This window comes from Netta rufina (assembly GCF_964035555.1).
Source record: "Netta rufina genome assembly, chromosome: 18".
Classification (NCBI taxonomy): Eukaryota; Metazoa; Chordata; class Aves; order Anseriformes; family Anatidae; genus Netta; species Netta rufina.
In genome coordinates, this window is record NC_140142.1 from 1,444 (window position 1) to 19,551 (window position 18,108).

General features: G+C 59.4%; 2 protein-coding genes across 2 annotated transcripts; one reads left to right on the forward strand and one right to left on the reverse strand.

Moving 5' to 3' along the window:
• Positions 1-571: 571 nt before the first annotated feature.
• On the forward strand, positions 572-13,960 carry LOC311216683 (histone acetyltransferase KAT5-like). The gene is given in 15 exon segments (XM_084298208.1): positions 572-776; positions 894-960; positions 1,669-1,737; positions 1,831-1,967; positions 2,953-3,126; positions 3,885-3,965; positions 5,327-5,401; positions 6,963-7,211; positions 7,762-7,851; positions 7,942-8,082; positions 8,912-9,005; positions 10,399-10,529; positions 10,531-10,559; positions 11,197-11,278; positions 13,703-13,960. Coding segments are annotated over 15 exon segments (1,566 nt in total). The 5' UTR covers positions 572-764; the 3' UTR covers positions 13,838-13,960.
• RNASEH2C (ribonuclease H2 subunit C) lies at positions 13,958-15,397 on the reverse strand. The gene is made up of 4 exons (XM_084298209.1): positions 15,244-15,397; positions 14,922-15,040; positions 14,715-14,834; positions 13,958-14,078 (listed from the first exon to the last, which is right to left on the reverse strand). The coding sequence occupies exons 1-4, from the start codon at positions 15,383-15,385 to the stop codon at positions 14,031-14,033; spliced, it is 429 nt and encodes a 142-aa protein (XP_084154335.1). The 5' UTR covers positions 15,386-15,397; the 3' UTR covers positions 13,958-14,030.
• Positions 15,398-18,108: the final 2,711 nt, after the last annotated feature.

Genomic DNA, 18,108 nt, shown 5'->3' on the forward strand with positions numbered 1-18,108 from the left:
AACCTACTGATTTCACCCCAAAACCACCCCAGACCCCTCTGTTAACCCTGGAACCTACTAATGACAACCCCAATCTGCCCAAGTTGCCCCTGTTAACCCTAAAACCTACTGATTTCACCCCAAACCCCCCCAAACCCCTCTGTTAACCCTGGAACCTACTGAGGGCAACCCCAATATGCCCAAATCACCCCCGTTAACCCCAAAACCTACTGATTACGCCCCAAAAACTACCCCCAAGCCCCCCCCGTTAACCCTGGAGCCTCCTGACGAGGCCCCCAAATATCCCATTAATCCCGCAACAGCCTGATTTCACCCCAAAACCACCCCAAACCTGGAACCTACTGATTATGCCCCAAACCCGCCCCAAACCGCCCCAATTAACCCCGGAACCTCCCTGATGACGCCCCCCCTCCCCCCCGTGACGTCACTGGGGTTCCCCTCCTTCCCGCCGTGACGTCACGCGTCCCGGGGCACTCCCCCTCCCCCCCCCGGGGGCTCACCGGTCTCCATGGCGACGGCCGGGAAGGGGGGGGGAGGGGAGGGGGGGGGGCCGGGGCGGGGCGGGGCGGGGCCGGACGCGATCGCGGCGCCGCCGCCGCCGCCGCCGCCGGTGCCGCGCGGCCGCTCCCGGAAGTGGCGCCGCCCCCACGTGACCCGGAAACGCTTCCCCCTCTTCCCCCCTCTTCCCTAACCGGAAGGGGCGGGGCTTTCCGCCGCCAGAAGCCCGGAAGCGGCGGCCGACACCCGGAAGCGGCGGCCGGGAGATGGCGGAGGCGGTGAGCGGCGCGCGGTGCCGGGAAGGGGCGGGGAGGGGGGGGGAACCGGGGAAGGGTCCCGGGGGGGTCTCGGGGGAGTCCCGGGGCTCCCCCCCCCGGTAACGGCGGCCCCTTTAGGCCGAGGTGTCGGAGGGCTGCCGCCTGCCCGTGCTGCGCCGCAACCAGGACAACGAGGACGAGTGGCGTGAGCGGGGCGGGGCTTAACGGCAGTGGGCGGGGCTTCCGGGGTGGGCGGGGCTTGAGGGAGGGGGCGGGGCTTGAGGGAGGGGGCGGGGTCTGGGGAGGAGCGGGATGCGAGGGGAGGGGCCGGGGGGGAAAGGGGCAAGGCCCGGCCCTGGAAGGGGAGGGCTGGGGAAGGAGGGGCTTGGAGGGTGTGGGCGGGGCTTGGAGGGTGTGGGCGGGGCTTGGAGGGGGTGGGCGGGGCTTAGAGAGGAGCAGAGTTGGGCCCTGGAGGGAGGGGGCGCTGGGAAGGAGGGGCTTGGAGGGGGTGGGCGGGGCTTGGAAGGAGTGGGCGGGGCTTTGAGGCAATGGGAGGGGCTTGGGGGGGAGTGGGCGGGCTGGGCCTGGAGGGAGAAGGAGGGGGGTGGGAAGGGGCAGGGCGTGGAGGTGGGGAGGGGCGGGGCTTGGGGGAATGGGGCGTGGCCTGGAGGGAGTGGGCGTGGCCTGGAGGTGGGGTGGGACTCATGGGGGGGGGGGGGGGGAGGGCACAGCGGGGGGGGCAAAGCCTTGGGATCACCGGGGGGGGGGGGGGGGGGGCTGATATCACAGAGGGGCGTGACATCACTCGAGGGGGTGTGACGTCACTCGGGGGGGTGTGACGTCACTCGAGGGGGTGTGACGTCACTCGAGGGGGTGTGACGTCACACCCCTGCCCCCCCCCCAAAAAAAAAAGCGCTGGCCGAGATCCTGAGCGTGAAAGACATCAGCGGGCGGCGCCTCTTCTACGTGCACTACATCGACTGTGAGTGGGGTCACAGGGAGGGGAGGGGGGGGGGGGCACAGAGGGGACCCCGATGTCACCCCAGCTGTGTCCCCTCCGTCCCCCCCCCCAAAGTCAACAAGCGCCTGGACGAATGGGTGACCCCCGAGCGCCTGGACCTGCAGCGGGTGCAGGGACCCCGCAAAGAGGCCAAGACCCCCACCAAAAACGGGCTGCCCGGCTCCCGGCCCGACTCCCCCGAGCGCGACCCGGTGAGGGGACATCAGTGGGGACATCAGTGGGGACACTGGGGGGGGGGCAGCCGGGACGGGACGTGGCCCCTACGGGGTGGGTAATGAGGATAGGGGATGCTGCGGGGACAGGGGGGGGACCCCATAGGGGATAATGGGGAGGGGGACATTATAAGGACATGGGGCAGCCCCGTGGGGGATTGGGGGGGGGGGCAGAGGACACCCCGAGGATGAGGGGTGGCCCCATAGGGGGTGGTGGGGACAAGGGGACGCTACGGGGATGAGGGACAGTCGCTTGTGGGGTCGGTGGGGACAGGGGGATGACCCCAGAAGGTGCTCTGGGGACAGGGGACACCGCAGGGCCAAAGAATGGGGCCTTGCGGGGTTAATGGGGACAGGGCACGGCCCCATGGGGGCTGGCAGGGGACACCGTGGGGACAAGGGACGTGCCGGGCATAGAAAGACCCCAAAAAGGGACAGCGGGGACAAGGGGACACTGGGGACAGGGGGACAGCCCCCAAAGGGGGACAGCCCCCAACCCCACGGGGGACACCCAGAGCCATCGGGGGGCTCGTCCCCAAACCCGTTGGGGACCCCCAGACCCCTTGGGGACCCCCTCCAAGCTCCAGCGGGGGCCACCGGGTGCTGTCGGGGACCCCCCAGAGCCAGGGGACCCCCCCCAAACCCGCAGGGACCAGCCCCAAACCCCACAGGGGACCCACCCCAAAAAGCCGTCGGGGCCACCCCAAAACCTTTTGGGGCCCTCGGGGACATCCCGGGGGGACCCACGGGTTGGGAGGGGAGGGAGGGAAGGGAAAAAAGGGGGGGGGGGGGTTGGAACCCGCTGGGGACCCCGGGAGCCTTTTGGGGTCGATTCGGCACCCCGGGAAACCGGGGAGGGGGCCGGCCCTTTTGTCCCCAAAGCCACGTGGGGGGGGGACAACCCCACGGCCCCGTGTCCCCACGTCCCCCCCCCCCTAAATGCCTCCTCTTCCTCCCGGCGCAGAGGAAGAGCCTGGAGCTGCCGGCGGCCCCCGCCAGCGGGAAGAGCCTGCCGGGGCCACCGGGGCCACCGGGTTTGGGGTCGGGGCCGGTGCCCCTCACCCTCCGCTTCCACCTGCCCCAGGAGAACGCGGCCGAGCCCCCCCCGGCCCCCCCGCCCGGCGCCCAGCGCCCCACGGTAACCCCGGCCCCGAGCGACCCCAAAAACGGCCCCCCCAAAAATCACCCCAAAAAAAAACCAAAAAAACACCAAACAATCCCAAAAACAGCCCCCCAAAAAGCGACCCCAAAAGCCGGCCCCACAGCGCTGCATGGCCCCCGGGCTCCCTCCCCAGCGGGTTTGTTGCACCCCCCCGCCCCCCCCCCCCCCCCCCGGCACCCCAAATCGTGGCCAGGTGGCCCCGTGTCCCCAGCGGGTCCCCAGCGGGGTTTGGGGTTTTTTGTTTGTTTTTTTTTTAGTCCCATGGGGTTTTGTCTGCAGGGGGTCCCCAAGGGGTCCCCGTCCCCTTTTGGGATCATTTCTGTCCCCAACGGGTCCCTGGCCCCTTTTGGGGTTGTTCCTGGCCCCTTTTGGGTCCCTGTCCCCTTTTGGGGTTGTCCCCGTCCCCAAGGGGTCCCCGCCCCCATTGGGGTCCTGTCCCTGTCCCCAAGGGGTCCCCATCCCCTTTTGGGTTCATTCCTGTCCCCATAGCTCCCCCCACCCCCCCCACAGGCGTCCCCAACCCCATTACCGGGCGTCCCCCAGAGCGTCCCCACGCCCCGGGGCTGGGACCATACTGGGACCACTGGGTGGGGCTGCTGGGGTGATACTGGGAGCACTGGGGCGGGATTGGGGACCAGGATGGGGGCAGAAGCCCCAAAGCACTGCTTACTGGTCCCCGGGACTGGGAGGGACTGGGAGAGACTGGGAGGGACTGGGAGCTGCTGTCCCCACAGAAGCGTAAGGTGGAAGTGGTGTCCCCGGCCACCCCCGTCCCCGCCGCCACCGAGACCTCGCAGGCCTCCGTCTTCCCCCAGGTGAGCCCAGTAACACCAGTAACCCCCCAGTAACACCAGTAAGCCCCCCAGTAACACCAGCAACCCCCCAAGCAACCCCCCAGTAACGCTCCCAGTAACACCAGTAGCGGCTTAGCACCACTGACACCTCCTCCGTAAACCTTTATTTTCATCGGGGCCGCCTGGTGATTTCCCAGTAACACCAGTAACTGCCCAGTAACTTCCTGGTAACGCCAGTAGCTTCCCAGTAACACCCCAGTAACTTCCCAGTTTCTGCCAGTAAAGCCCCCATCCACTCTGAAATTCATTAATTACCCATTAAAACTGGTTATTTCCCAGTATAACCAGTAAGAGTTCGGCATCACCCTCCCAGTAACACCTTCTTGACCCCAGTATCACCCAGTAAAACCAGTAGCTGCCCAGTAAACCCAGTAAAACCCTATTAACACCGCTACCATGCAGCAGTACCCACCCAGTCTTCACCAGTATGCCCCAGTAAACCCAGTAAAACCCTATTAACACCACTACCATACAGCAGTACCCACACAGTCTTCACCAGTACCCCCCAGTAAAACCAGTAAACCCAGTAAAACCCCGTTAACACAGCCACCACACAGCAATACCCATGCAGTTCTTTACCAGTATACCCCAGTAAAACCAGTGGCTGCCCAGTAGACCCACTAAAACCCTATTAACACAGCTACCACACAGCAGTACTCCTTCATTTTTTCACCGGTATACCCCAGTTAAACCAGTAAACCCAGTAAAACCCCATTAACATAGCCACCACACAGCAGTACCCATCCAGTTCTTCACCAGTAACTCCCAGTAAAACCAGTAGCTGCCCAGTAATCCCAATAAAACCCCATTAACACCCCTATAGTCTCCACCCAGTCTTCCCAGTAACCCTGCCTGCGTTCTCCCAGTGACTCAACTGGGAGCTTCTGGGGGGGGTGGGTCCTGGACTTTTGGGGTTACTGGGGGGGGTCCGTGGCCCTTGGGGGAGGGGGTTCTGGGGGGGGAATTTTTGGGGGGGATCAGAGGTCAGGGGGGGTCCCTGGGGGGGGGGGTTCTGGTTTTGGGGGGTTCCTGTGGTGTTCGGGGGGGGGGGGGGGTCTCCAGTTATGGGGGGGGGGTCCTATGGTTATGGGGGGGGTCTGTGGTTATGGGGGGGGCCATGGCATTTAGGGGAGGGGGTCTCTGGTTAGGGTGAGGGTCCTGTGGTTGCTTTGGGGTGGGGGGTCCTATGATTATGGGGGGGATCCTCTGGATATGGGGGAGGGGGTCTCCAGATGTGGGGGGGTCTCTCTATGTTTTGGGGGATCTCACGGTGTTTTTGGGGGGGGGGTCTCATGGTGTTTTTTGGGGGGGTCCCATTACAGAACGGCTCCGCACGCCGCGCCGTGGCCGCCCAGCCGGGGCGCAAGAGGAAGTCGGCCTGCCTGGGCACCGACGAGGTGGGGGCCGGGGGGGGGAAACTGAGGCAGAAATTGGGGCTGAAATGGGGAAATTGAGGCATGACGGGGGGGTGGGAGGGAGGGAGGGAGGGAGGGGGAAATGGGGGAAACTCAGCCAAAAACAAGGCAATAATGAGGGGAAAAGAAGCCTCGAAATGGGGAAACTGAGGCAAAGGCAGGAAGAAAATGAGGGGAAGAAGCCTTCAGATGGGGAAACAGAAGCAAAAGCAGGGAAAAAATGAGGGAAAAAGCCTTGAAATGGGGAAACTGAGGCAAAAACAAGGCAAAAATGAGGGAGAAAGCCTTGAAATGGAGAAGCTGAAGCAAAAGCAGGAAGAAAACATGGGGAAAAAAGCCTTGAAATTGGGAAACTGAGGCAGAAGCAACGCGAAAATGAGGGGAAAAGGCCTTGAAATGGGGAAACTGAGACAAAAACGGGAGGAAAATGCCTTAAAATAGTGAAACTGAGAGAGAAGCATGGAAAAAAATGAGAGAAAAAAGCCTCAAAATGGAGAAAGTGAGGCAGAAGCAATGCAAAAATGAGGGGATGAGGCCTCAAAATGGGGAAGTTGAGGCAAAAGCAAGGGAAAAATGAGGGAGAAAGCCTTGAAATGGGGAACTGAGGCAAAAGCAACGCAAAAATGAGGGGAAAAGGCCTCAAAATGGGGAAACTGAGGCAAAAACAGGAGAAAATGCCTCAAAATAGGGAAACTGAGGCTAAAGCAGGGAAACAATGAGAGAAAAAAGCCTCAAAACAGAGAAAGTGAGGCAGAAGCAACGCGAAAATGAGGGAATGAGGCCTCGAAATGGGGAAACTGAGGCAAAAACAAGGGAAAAATGAGGGAGAAAGCCTCAAAACGGGGAAACTGAGGCAAAACACCACGAAAATGAGGGGGAAAAGCCTTGACATGAGGAAACTTAGGCAAAAGCAGGAAGAAAACATGGGGAAAAAACCTTGAAACAGGAAACTGAGGCCAAAACAGGGAAAAAATGAGGGGAAAAAAGCCTCAAAATGGAGAAACTGAGGCAGAAGCAACATGAAAATGAGGGGATGAGGCCTTGAAATGGGGAAACTGAGGCAAAAACAAGGGAAAAATGAGGGAGAAAGCCTTGAAATGGGGAAACCGAGGCAAAAGCAACATAAAAATGAGGGGGAAAAGGCCTCAAAATGGGGAAACCGAGGCAAAAGCAACACAAAAATGAGGGGAAAAGGCCTCAAAATGGGGAAACTGAGGCAAAAGCAATGCAAAAATGAGTGGAAAAGGCCTCAAAATGGGGAAACTGAGGCAAAAGCAACGTAAAAAAGCCTCGACATGGGGAAACTGAGGCAAAAAACAAGGCAAAAAAGCCTCGACATGGGGTAACTGAGGTAAAAACAAGGCAAAAACAGGGTAAAAAAGCCTCGGCATGGGGAAACTGTGGCAAAAGCAACACAAAAAAAGCCTCGACATGGGGAAACTGAGGCAAAAACAAGGCAAAACCGCCTCAAACACAGGAAAATAAAGACAGGGGCTTCTGGAACTGGGGGTGGGCCTCACCCCTGGCTGCCCCCCCTCCCTAGGACTCGCAGGACTCCTCGGACGGCGCGCCGTCGGCGCCGCGCATGACGGGCAGCCTGGTGTCGGACCGCAGCCACGACGACATCGTGACGCGGATGAAGAACATCGAGTGCATCGAGCTGGGCCGCCACCGCCTCAAGCCCTGGTACTTCTCGCCCTACCCGCAGGAGCTGACGGCGCTGCCCGTCCTCTACCTCTGCGAGTTCTGCCTCAAATACGGCCACAGCCTCCGCTGCCTCCAGCGACACCTGGTAATGACCCTCATCCTGGGGGTAACAAGCCCCCCACCCAGGGGGTAAAATTGCCCCCCCAGGGGGTAAAATCTGGGATCCCCCAGGCGCAATGGGGTCCCCCAGGGGCATCACCAAACCCCTGGGTCCCCCGTGGGCAGCATCAGCCCCCCTCCGGGGTAACACTGCACCCCCCTGGGGTAATGCTGCCCCCCCCCCCCACGGGGGGGGGGGATCTGAGACCCTCTGGGTGAAATGGGGTCCCCTGGGGCATCACTGAACCCCCCCAGGCCAGACCCAGGATCCCCGTGGACAGCATCAGCCCCCCCCCCAAGGTAATGCTGCCACCCCCAGGGGCAAATCCAGGACCTCCAGGGACAATCTGCCCCCCCCCCCCCCCCAATACTTTTTACCCCCTCCAGGAGCAAATCTGCGCCCCCAGAGCACCGTTTGTAGCCCCCTCCTTGCCACTTTTGACCCCATCCTGGCCATAATCCCCTCCATCCACTCCCCCAAATCCCTTTTACCCCATTTCCCCCTCCCCTTACCCTTTTTTTGCCCCCCCTCCCAGACCAAATGCGACCTGCGGCACCCCCCGGGCAACGAGATTTACCGCAAGGGCACCATCTCCTTCTTCGAGATCGACGGCCGCAAGAACAAAGTAAAAATCAAAGGGGAGGGGCTTGGAGGGTTTTTTTTGGGGGTCTGGGGGGGCTGAAATCCCGCTGACCCCCCCCATTTCTCCCCCTAGAGCTACTCGCAGAACCTGTGCCTGCTGGCCAAGTGCTTCCTAGACCACAAAACCCTTTACTACGACACCGACCCCTTCCTCTTCTATGTCATGACCGAGTACGACTGCAAGGGCTTCCACATCGTCGGCTACTTCTCCAAGGTCTGGGGGGGTCAAAAAAAAAAAAAAAAAAAAGGGGGGGGGAGGTTGGGGGGGGCTTCATAAAGGGTTTTGTGGTTCCTGGGGGGCTTAGGGAGGGGTTTTGGGGTTCCTGGGGGGCTTAGGGAGGGGTTTTGGGGTTCCTGGGGGGCTTAGGGAGGGGTTTTGGGGGCTCCTGGGGGGGCTTGGGGGGTTCTTGGGTGGCAGTCATGGAGTGAGGAAGGGTCCTGAGGGGCTCTGGGGAGGCTAAAAGAAGAGTTTGGGGTCTGGGGAAGGGGCTTTGGGGGGGGTTAATGGGGGTCACGGGGGGAGAGGGGAGAACGTGGGTGTCGAGGGAAGGGTCTCGGGGGGGTTCCTGGTGGTCTGAGGGGCTCTGGGGGTATCTGGGGGGGCTAAAAGAGAAGTTTGGGGTCTGGGGAAGGGGCTTTGGGGAGGTTCTGGGGAGAAGGAGTGGGGTTAATGGGGTCGCTGGGGGAGAAGAGAGGACGTGGTGTTTAGGGAAGGGTCTCGGGGGGCTCCTGGGGGTTGCTGTGGGTGTCTGGGTGAAAATCAGAGGGAGCCCCGCCGGGGAAGGAGGGGTTTTGGGGTTCATAAGAGGGTTTTAGGGGGGTTCCTGGGGGACAGGAGGGGTTTTGGGGTTCATAAAAAGATTTTAGGGGGGCTCCTGGGAGGCAGGAAGGATCTGTGGGGTCAGCAGAGGGTTTTGGGGGTGAGAAAGGGCACTGGGGGGGGGGGGGGCAGCAGGGGAAGAAGGTGGGTTTGGGGGACCCAGGGAGGGGTTCGGGGTGCTGAGGAGGATTTGGGGGTCCCCCCCCCCGATGTGTGGGTGCAGGAGAAGGAGTCGACGGAGGATTACAACGTGGCCTGCATCCTCACCCTGCCGCCCTACCAGCGCCGCGGCTACGGCAAGCTGCTCATCGAGTTCAGTGAGCACCCCCCCCGGCATCCCAAAACCCCTCCCCGGCACCTCCAAAAACAACAGAGGGGGGAAAAAATCCTATAGGGCGCCACAAAAATCTACCCCAGGATGGCAGAAATCCACTGAGGGATCCCAAAAGCTCTCATGGGGAGAGGAGAATTCCTTTAAGGGACTCTGAAAATACATCGAAGGGCCCCAAAAATCCACCAAGGGGTGGCAAAAGGATGTTGAGGCCCCAAAAGGGAACCTAAAAAAACTCAGATCCCACTGTGGGACCCCAAAAATCCATCAAGGAGCTCCAGAATTCCGAGAGCGGACCAAGAAGTCCACTGAGGGAACCCCCCAAAAAAATACAAGGAACACCCAAAGTCCACTGAGAGTTCGAGAATCGTAGTGAGGGACCCCAAAAAAAACGTGTCAAGGGGCTCCAAATTCCAGAAGAACCCCCAAAATTTATTGAAGGATCCCAAAATTCCATCAAGGGACCCCAAAAACACATGGAGGGTCCTGAAAACTCCATTAAGAGACCCCAAAGCTCTATCAGGAGACCCCCCAAACACACGGAGGGACCCCAAAACTCCACCAAGGGAACCCAAAAACACACTGAAGGGTACCAAAACTCCACCAGGGCCCCCCAAAACTTGTTTGAGGAACCCCAAAACTTCAGTTCCCTACAACTTTGCTAAGGGACCCCAAAACTTGACTAGGTACCCCCAAAGCTTGGCTGGGGACCCCAAAACTGGGCCAAGGACCCCTAAGACTTCACTGAAGGATCTCAGAACTTCACTAAGGGACCCCAAAACTTGACTGAGGACCCCCAAAAGTGGAAGGGGACCCCCAAACGTTCACCAAGGGACCCTCAAAGTTGAAGGGGACCCTCAAAAGTTCATCAAGGGATCCCAAAAGTTGACTGTGGACCCCCAAAACTTGAATGAGGGACACTCAAAGTTGATGGGGGACCCCCAGAAGGTCACCAAGGGACCCCAAAAGTTGACTCTGGACTCCCAGAAGGTCACCAAGGGACCCCAAAAGTTGACTGGGTACCCCCAAAAGGTCACCAAGGGACCCCAAAAGTTGACTGAGGACCCCCAAAAGTTGATGGGGATCCCCAAAAGGTCACCGAGGGACCCCAAAAGTTGACCGAGGACCCCCAAAAGTTGACTGAGGACCCCCAAAAGTTGATGGGGATCCCCAAAAGGTCACCAAGGGACCCCAAAAGTTGACTGAGGACCCCCAAAAGGTCACCAAGGGACCCCAACAATTGACCGTTGACCGAGGACCCCCGAAAGTTCACCAAGGGACCTCAGAAGCTGACCGAGGACCCCCCAAACTGGGTCGGGGGCCCCCAAAACTTCACGGAGGGGCCCCAAACCCCCCCCGCTGTGTCCCCCCCCTTGCAGGCTACGAGCTGTCCAAGGTGGAGGGGAAGACCGGGACCCCCGAGAAGCCGCTGTCGGACCTGGGGCTGCTCTCCTACCGCAGCTACTGGTCCCAGACCATCCTGGAGATCCTGATGGGGCTGAAAGCCGAGGGGGGGCGAGCGCCCCCAGATCACCATCAAGTGAGCCCCGCCCCCTGCCCTAAGCCCCGCCCCAAGCCCCGCCCACACCCCCTTAAGCCCCGCCCCCTACGCCCCCCAAAAACCTTGTCCCTATGGGGGTAAAGGGGCGGCACCCCAATCCTCCCCCCACCCTGCTCCAGGCCACGCCCCCTTTCATCAGACCACGCCCACTAATTTCAAACCCACGCCTTTCCCCAAGCCACGCCCCACCTCATAAGCCACGCCCCCTTCCTTTAGGCTCCGCCCCCTTCCCTCCTCCCAGGGGGACTGGGGAGGTTTTAGGGGGGAAAAATCAGGGGGGGAGCCCTGGGGGCTTTGTGGGGTCTCGTGAGGGGGGGGGGGAGTCCCAGCTCTGGGGGGGTCCTGAGGGGGTGGAGGGTCTGGGCTGGGGGTCCAAGGGGGATTTTTGGGGGTAAACCCAAGTTTTAGTTTTTTTTTTTTTTTTTTGGGGGGGGAGGGGGGGTTGTGGGATGGCCTGTAAGGAGAAAATATCTTAGGGGGGGGGCCCTCAGTGTGGAAAGTTGGGGGGGGGGTTCTGGGAAATACCTGGGTTATGGGGTTTTTTTTGGGGGGTGAGGGGGGTCCTGAAGGGGTGTGGGGGGGGTCCCAGCTCTGATCTCCCCCCCCCAAACCCCAGCGAGATCAGCGAGATCACCAGCATCAAGAAGGAGGACGTCATCTCCACCCTGCAGTACCTCAACCTCATCAACTACTACAAGGTGCGGCCCCCCACCCCCAAAAAAAAAACCCCAAACACACACCCAAACCCCAAAGCAACCCCAAACAAACCCCCCAACCCCTCCCAAAACAATCCCACCCCAAACAATCCCCAACAACCAACCCCAAACTACCCCCCACCCCCCCAAAACCACCCCAATGCCCTCCCAAACCTCAAACACCCCCCCCCAAACACTCCCACCCCCCCAAAAAACAACCCTAACCCCCAAACAACCCCCCTAACCCCCCCAAAAAAAAACGTAAACCTCAACCAACTCCCCCAAACCCCAACCAACCTCCCCCAAAAAACAACCCTAAACCCCAAACAACCCCCCAAACCCTCCCAACCCCCCCTAAAAAACAACCCTAAACCCCAACCTTCCAAAAAAGCAACCCTAAACCCTAACCAACCCCCCCAAACTCTCCCACCCCCTCCAAAATGACCCCAGTGCCCCTCCCAAACCCCAAACAAGCCCCCCATAAACCCTCCCACCCCCCAAAAAAAACACCCTAAACCCCAAACAACCCCTGAAACCCCCCAAAAAACAACCCTAAACACCAAAGCCCCAAACCCTCCCACTGCCCAAAAAAAAAAAAACCACAACCCCAATGCCTCCCAAACCCCAAAGAACCCTCCAAAACCTCTCGCTCCCCCAAAAAACCCCAAACCAACCGCCAACTCCCCCAAAACAACTTCCCCCCAAACCCCCCCCAGCCCCAAAAAACCCACCCTAACCCAAACAACCCCCCAGCCCCCCCCCAAAATCCAACCCTAAACCCCACACAACCCCCCAAACCTCGCCAAAACCCAACCCTAAACCCCACACAACCCCCCAAACCTCGCCAAAACCCAACCCTAAACCCCAAACAACCCCCAAACCCCCCTAAACCCCACACAACCCCCCAAACCTCCCCAAATCCCAACCCTAAACCGCAAACAACCCCCCCAACCCCCCTAAACCCAACCCTAAACCCCACACAACCCCCAAACCCCCTCAAACCCAACCCTAAACCCCAAACAGCCCTCAAACCCCCCCAAAAAACAACCCGAAACCCCAAACAACCCCGCAACCCCCCTGAAAACCCAACCCTAAACCCCACACAACCCCCCAAACCCCCCCAAAACCCAACCCTAAACCCCACACAACCCCCAAACCCCCCTAAACCCCAAACAACCCCTCAAACTCCCCTAAACCCAACCCTAAACCACAAACAACCCCACAACCCCCCAAAACCCAACCCTAAACCCCACATAACCCCCCAAACCCCCCCAAAACCCAACCCTAAACCCCACACAACCCCCCAAACCTCCCCAAAACCCAACCCTGAACCCCACACAACCCCCCAAACCCAACCCTAAACCCCAAGCAACCCCCAAACCCCCCTAAACCCAACCCTAAACCCCACACAACCCCCCAAACCTCCCCCAAACCCAACCCTAAACCCGAAACAACCCCCAAACCTCCCCAAAACCCAACCCTAAACCCCAAACAACCCTCAACCCCCCCCAAAAAAACAACCCGAAACCCCAAACAACCCCGCAACCCCCCTGAAAACCCAACCCTAAACCCCACACAACCCCCCAAACCTCCCCAAAACCCAACCCTAAACCCCACACAACCCCCAAACCCCCCTAAACCCAACCCTAAACCCCAAACAACCCCTCAAACTCCCCTAAACCCAACCCTAAACCACAAACAACCCCACAACCCCCCTGAAAACCCAACCCTAAACCCCACATAACCCCCCAACCCCCCCCCAAAACCCAACCCTAAACCCCATACAACCCCCCAAACCTCCCCAAAACCCAACCCTAAACCTCACACAATCCCCCAAACCTCCCCAAAACCCAACCCTAAACCCCAAACAACCCCGCAACCCCCCAAAAACCCAACCCTAAACCCTAAACAACCCCCAAACCCCTCTAAACCCAACCCTAAACCCCACACAACCCCCCAAACCCCAAACCGAAACCCCAAACAACCCCGCAACCCCCCAAAAAAAACAATCCTAAACCACACACAACCCCCAAACCTCCTGAAAACCCAACCCTAAACCCCACACAACCCCCCAAACCTCCCCAAAACCCCAAACAACCCCCAAACCCCCCTAAACCCAACCCTAAACCCCACACAACCCCCCAACCCCCCCCCAAGACCCAACCCTAAACCCCACACAACCCCCCAAACCTCCCCCAAACCCCAAACAACCCCCAAACCCCCCTAAACCCAACCCAAAACCCCAAACAACCCTGCAACCCCCCCAAAACCCAACCCTAAACCCCACACAACCCCCAAACCTCCCCAAAACCCAACCCTAAACCCCAAACACCCCCCCCAAACTCCCCCAAACCCCACCCCTAACCCCCAAACACCCCCTCAAACTCCCCCCAAACCGCAAAATCCGCCCCCCCCCCCCCCCCGCAGGGCCAGTACATCCTGACGCTGTCGGGGGACATCGTGGAGGGCCACGAGCGGGCGATGCTGAAGCGGGTGCTGCGCATCGACGCCAAGTGCCTGCACTTCACCCCCAAGGACTGGAGCAAGCGGGGCAAGTGGTGAGGCCACGCCCCCCTCCCCCCAGGCCACGCCCCCTCCCCCAGACCACGCCCACCCACCCTCAAGCCACGCCCACCACTCGTTATCCCCGCCCACCGTTCATTAAACGGCTCCGCCCACCGGTTACCGGGTGTCTCATTATTTATTCATAGGGGGTGGGGTCAGGATAAGCCCCGCCCACAGTGGGCGGGGCAGCTCAAGGCTCCGCCTCCTCGTCGCTGTCATCGGGGACAGGGGCATGGATCTGTTTTTTTAGGGGGGAGAGGGGGGGGGGCATCATTTTAGGCCCCCCCACCCCCTTTTAGGGGCTCCTCCTACACCTTTTTGGGGTCATTCAACACAATTTAGGGACCTAAAGACCCCCCCCGCAACATCCCCCTCCCCCCTTCGGGACCCCCCCCAAAATTCAGGGACCCTCCCCCCCAAATTTGTGACCCCCCCCCAAAAGTTACTCACCATCCCCCCCCCACCCAAAATAAACCAACTTCCCCCAAAAACCTTTTTTTTTTTTTTTTTTTTTTTTGGGGGGGGGGGGGCTCCTGTGGCTCCCCCCTTCCCTGGGTGGCCCAAGCAGCCCCCCATTTTCCCCCAGCACCCCTTTTAAAGGAACCCCCCCCCCCCCCAAAAGCACCACAGACACCCCGCTTTGGGCCCCCCCCCACAAAATTTGCACCCTCCACTTTGGGTCCCCCCCAGAATCCAAAATTTACACTCTCCAAACCCTTTTTGGGACCCCCGTGCCCCCCCCTTTACAAACCAAGCCCCCCCCCCCCCATTTCCCCTTGTAATAGAAGCCCCCCTATTTGAGAGCCACTTCTCCCCCCTCCCAATTTAGGGCCCCCCCAAAAAAATTTAGCCCCCCCCCCCCCCATAAACCCACCGCATGGGCCAGGGGCCCCCACTGCAGCGCCCGCGCCAGCCCCCCCCCGGGGGGGGGCACGGTGTCGGCCCCCCACTCCGTGATGGCCCCGAACGTCGCCGTCACCGTCACCCACTGCTCCTGGGGGGGGGGGACACGGGTTAGGGTGGGGGGCACCCATGGGTGGGGGGGGGATTTTTTTTTTTGTGGGGGGGGGGGCAGCGTCACCTTGGGGTCCTCCTCGTCGCCAGGGGGGGGCTCCCGCCGCAGCAGCTCCCCCCGGTAGCCGGGGGGCAGGGGCAGCTCGCGGCCCCCCAGGCGGCGCCCGCGGAACGAGGCCCAGAGCTCTGCAAAAAAAAAGGGGGGGGGGGATGGGGGGGGGCCAGGACCCCAAAAACCGGGTCCCGGTGCCCCCCAGCCCCCGGTACCCCCCAACCACCCCCCGGTGCCCCCCAAACTGTTCCCGGTGCCCCCAAAGCCCCGGAACCCGCCCCCGGTGCCCCCCCACCAGGCCCCGGTGCCCCCCCGGTGCCCCCCCCCGGTTCCCCACCGCCTCCCGGGCCCTGCTGGGCCCTGAGGAAGGCTCCCACGGGCGCGGGGCCGTCGCTGCCGACCCTGCAGGGCAGGAGCTGGGCCCGGAGCCGCTCCGGGGACCCCCCCGGGGCCGCCCGCACCCGCACGGGCGCCGCCATTTTGGAGGGGAAGTGACGTCAGCCGCGCTACTCACCCGCCGCGCGGGGGATGATGGGAATTGTAGTTCACCCTCTCACCCCCCCCTCCCTTATACCCCAGGGACCCCCCCCCTAGCCCCCCTTATACGCCCCTGAACCAACGCTCAGCCTCGTTAACGCCCCAGGAGAAGCTCCCAGCCCCTTTTATACCCCATGAACCCCCCCCTCCCCCACCCCCACTCACTTTTCTACCCCATAAACACCCCCCCAGCCACACTAATGCCCCATGGACCCCACCCCACAGACCCATTTATGCCCCAGGGAACCTTTGGGTACACCTGAACCCCCCTCGGGAGCCTTTACGCAACCCCACGCACAACAGGCCTCTGCACTTTCTCCAAACAACCCTGATTATGACCCTAACCCTAATTATGACCCTAACCCCAATTAGGACCCCAACCCTAATTATGACCCTAAAAACCACGAATGTTGCCACTCTCTCCCATCAAAAAGTGCTCCCAATGGAAGCCTTTGGGTACACCTGAACTCCCCTGGAGAGCCTTTATGCAACACCCCCACACAACAGGACTCTGCGCCTTCTCTCTTTCCAAATAAAACGTTTGGAAAAAGCCTAAATAAAAACCTAAACTTGGAGATTTTGTTGTTGTTGTTTCTTTGTTTGCTTGTTTTTAACTTAGGGTTTTTCAAATTTGAGTTGCAGTTAGAATTACAATTAGCTTTGGAGTTAGAGTTACAGTTGGAGTTAGACTTGTTGGAGTTGGACGTAGAGATAAAGTTGGAGTTAGAGTTGGATTTGGAGTTGGATTTGGAGTTGGAGTTAAGAGTTAGAGTTAAAAATCACAGAATCACAGAATCTGAAAGGTTGGAAAAGACCTCCAAGATCATCTGGGCCAACCATCGCCCTACCAGCAATGTCACCCACTAAACCCTGTCCCTGAGCACCACGTCCAACATTGCCTTAAAAATCCCCAGGGATGGTGACTCCAGAACTTTTCAGCACTCTGTCTGTTTGTCCTTATCCAGCTCCTCGTCTTTTTAATTTGTTTGATGTTACTTTAACTAAGAGGAAGATGTATAATTCCCTACCTATCAGTACACAACACTCCCTGAAGGGTAACGCTTTTTGGGTAGGTGAACTCCAATGGAGCCATACAGCTGAGGAGTGTTTTATTGTTTGGTAAACTGTCTTGTGTTTTTCTGTTGTTGGCTTTAAAATAGGAAAACCCTTCTGTGCCTGTGTGCAGCCAGTTCTCTGAGGAAAGCAGGTGGGATCTGGAGCTAAGGAGCAGTGAAATGTGGCTGCTGATTTCAGTGGAGAAGCCTGGTGTAAGGATGCGTGCTGCAAGCCCCAGGTGGCCAAGTGGCTGTCCTGGGAGGGTGACGAGCAAGGTTCTCCATCCAGTGCCTGGCCCCAAGCCACTGCTTTGCCAACCTGCCCACACCTCCTTAGGAGAAACACCACCTAAGGAATGCTGCTGTCACTATTTGCCTACGCTGGAGAGTAACGAAAAGTACCTATCCATCGAGTGCACACCGAATGCTTCCTCTTTACCTACACTCCCAGAGCCTCTCTAATGAGGTGTACAAGATGGAAAGGCTTGAAGAAACTTGTTGGAACAGACGTGGCGTGTTAAGAATTTCTGTCTTTTAATGACCCTGTGGGGCGCTTGGTGCTCTGCTACCTCAGACACTGGGAGAAATCTGAAGAAATCTCTGGAGGAGCTAAAGTTAGAAGCAAACACCAAAGTTTCTCGGAGCATTAAATTGGCCTCACTGAAGGCCATTAAAGACAAAGCTTCCCCGGGGACTTGTTAGAGCAGCTTAGCTGGAGGCCGTGACTACAGGTACGCAAGGGCACATCCGTCTCCCTGTGATCCCCACCCTGCTCTCACCAGGGCATTGCCGTACCTTCAGAAATATCTCTGGGCTCTCACTGACTGTTCCTTGAAAGACACTGGCACGGTCTGACCCCAGACTCCCAAACGTCCTTTGAGGGACGTTTCTTTCTTCCTCATTCCCACTCCCAACCTTCAGAGCTGACTCTAACTTCTTCCTCCTGTTTTCTACTGCCAAGCAAAGCTTCCCCATCTCGGAAATCTCACCCCTCGAGCGGGCATCCCTACCGATCAGGCTTCCTGTGGTGTATCATGAGAGCAGGCAGAAGCTGCCTCACCATCATCGTCCAAGCTCTGGGCCTACTGCTGGCCTTGGAGCTCCTTGGACAGACACGGCCAAGCCGTGTGCCTCCAACTCTGCAGTCCTGTGCTCACGTGCAAGGGACACGACAACCCGTCCCCAGGCCTTCTTCCTCTATGTGCTTATCAGGTGCTCAGGCAAAGGAGATCCCACAGCCACCATGCCAGCCACACACCTGCTGCTGGACTGTCAGGAACACTGGCAAATGGGAGCCGAAATGCACAGATCCCAGCCAGCCTCCTAGAAATTTTCATGCTGGGGAGAAGGGCTAGGGATTAGGGTGAGCAAGAGGGTAGAAGCAAAGGTGAGGCTCTAAGGGACTGGATCTTGGCTTCCCGGTACGGGTGGAAGTGCTGGGGATTAGAGTATTGGGCTCCTGTCGGGCCGAGTCGTGACATTTAGGGCCAGGCTTAGGGCAAACTTGACTCAGGGTTAGTCCCTAACACGAATGCATTCCCAGTCAGTGCTGCAGCAGTAGCTGCCCCAAATAGTAGGTGTCCCGAATGCCTTTTACATCTCCAAAAAGT

Excerpts from the sequence above, each read along its gene's own strand:
- RNASEH2C (XM_084298209.1), bottom strand. The coding sequence starts at position 15,385 with ATGGCGGCGCCCGTGCGGGTGCGGGCGGCCCCGGGGGGGTCCCCGGAG. Across the intron at positions 15,041-15,243 it reads CCAGCAGGGCCCGGGAGGCG|AGCTCTGGGCCTCGTTCCGC; the intron begins GTGGGGAACCGG and ends TTTTTTTTGCAG. Across the intron at positions 14,079-14,714 it reads GGGGGCCCCTGGCCCATGCG|ATCCATGCCCCTGTCCCCGA; the intron begins GTGGGTTTATGG and ends CTAAAAAAACAG.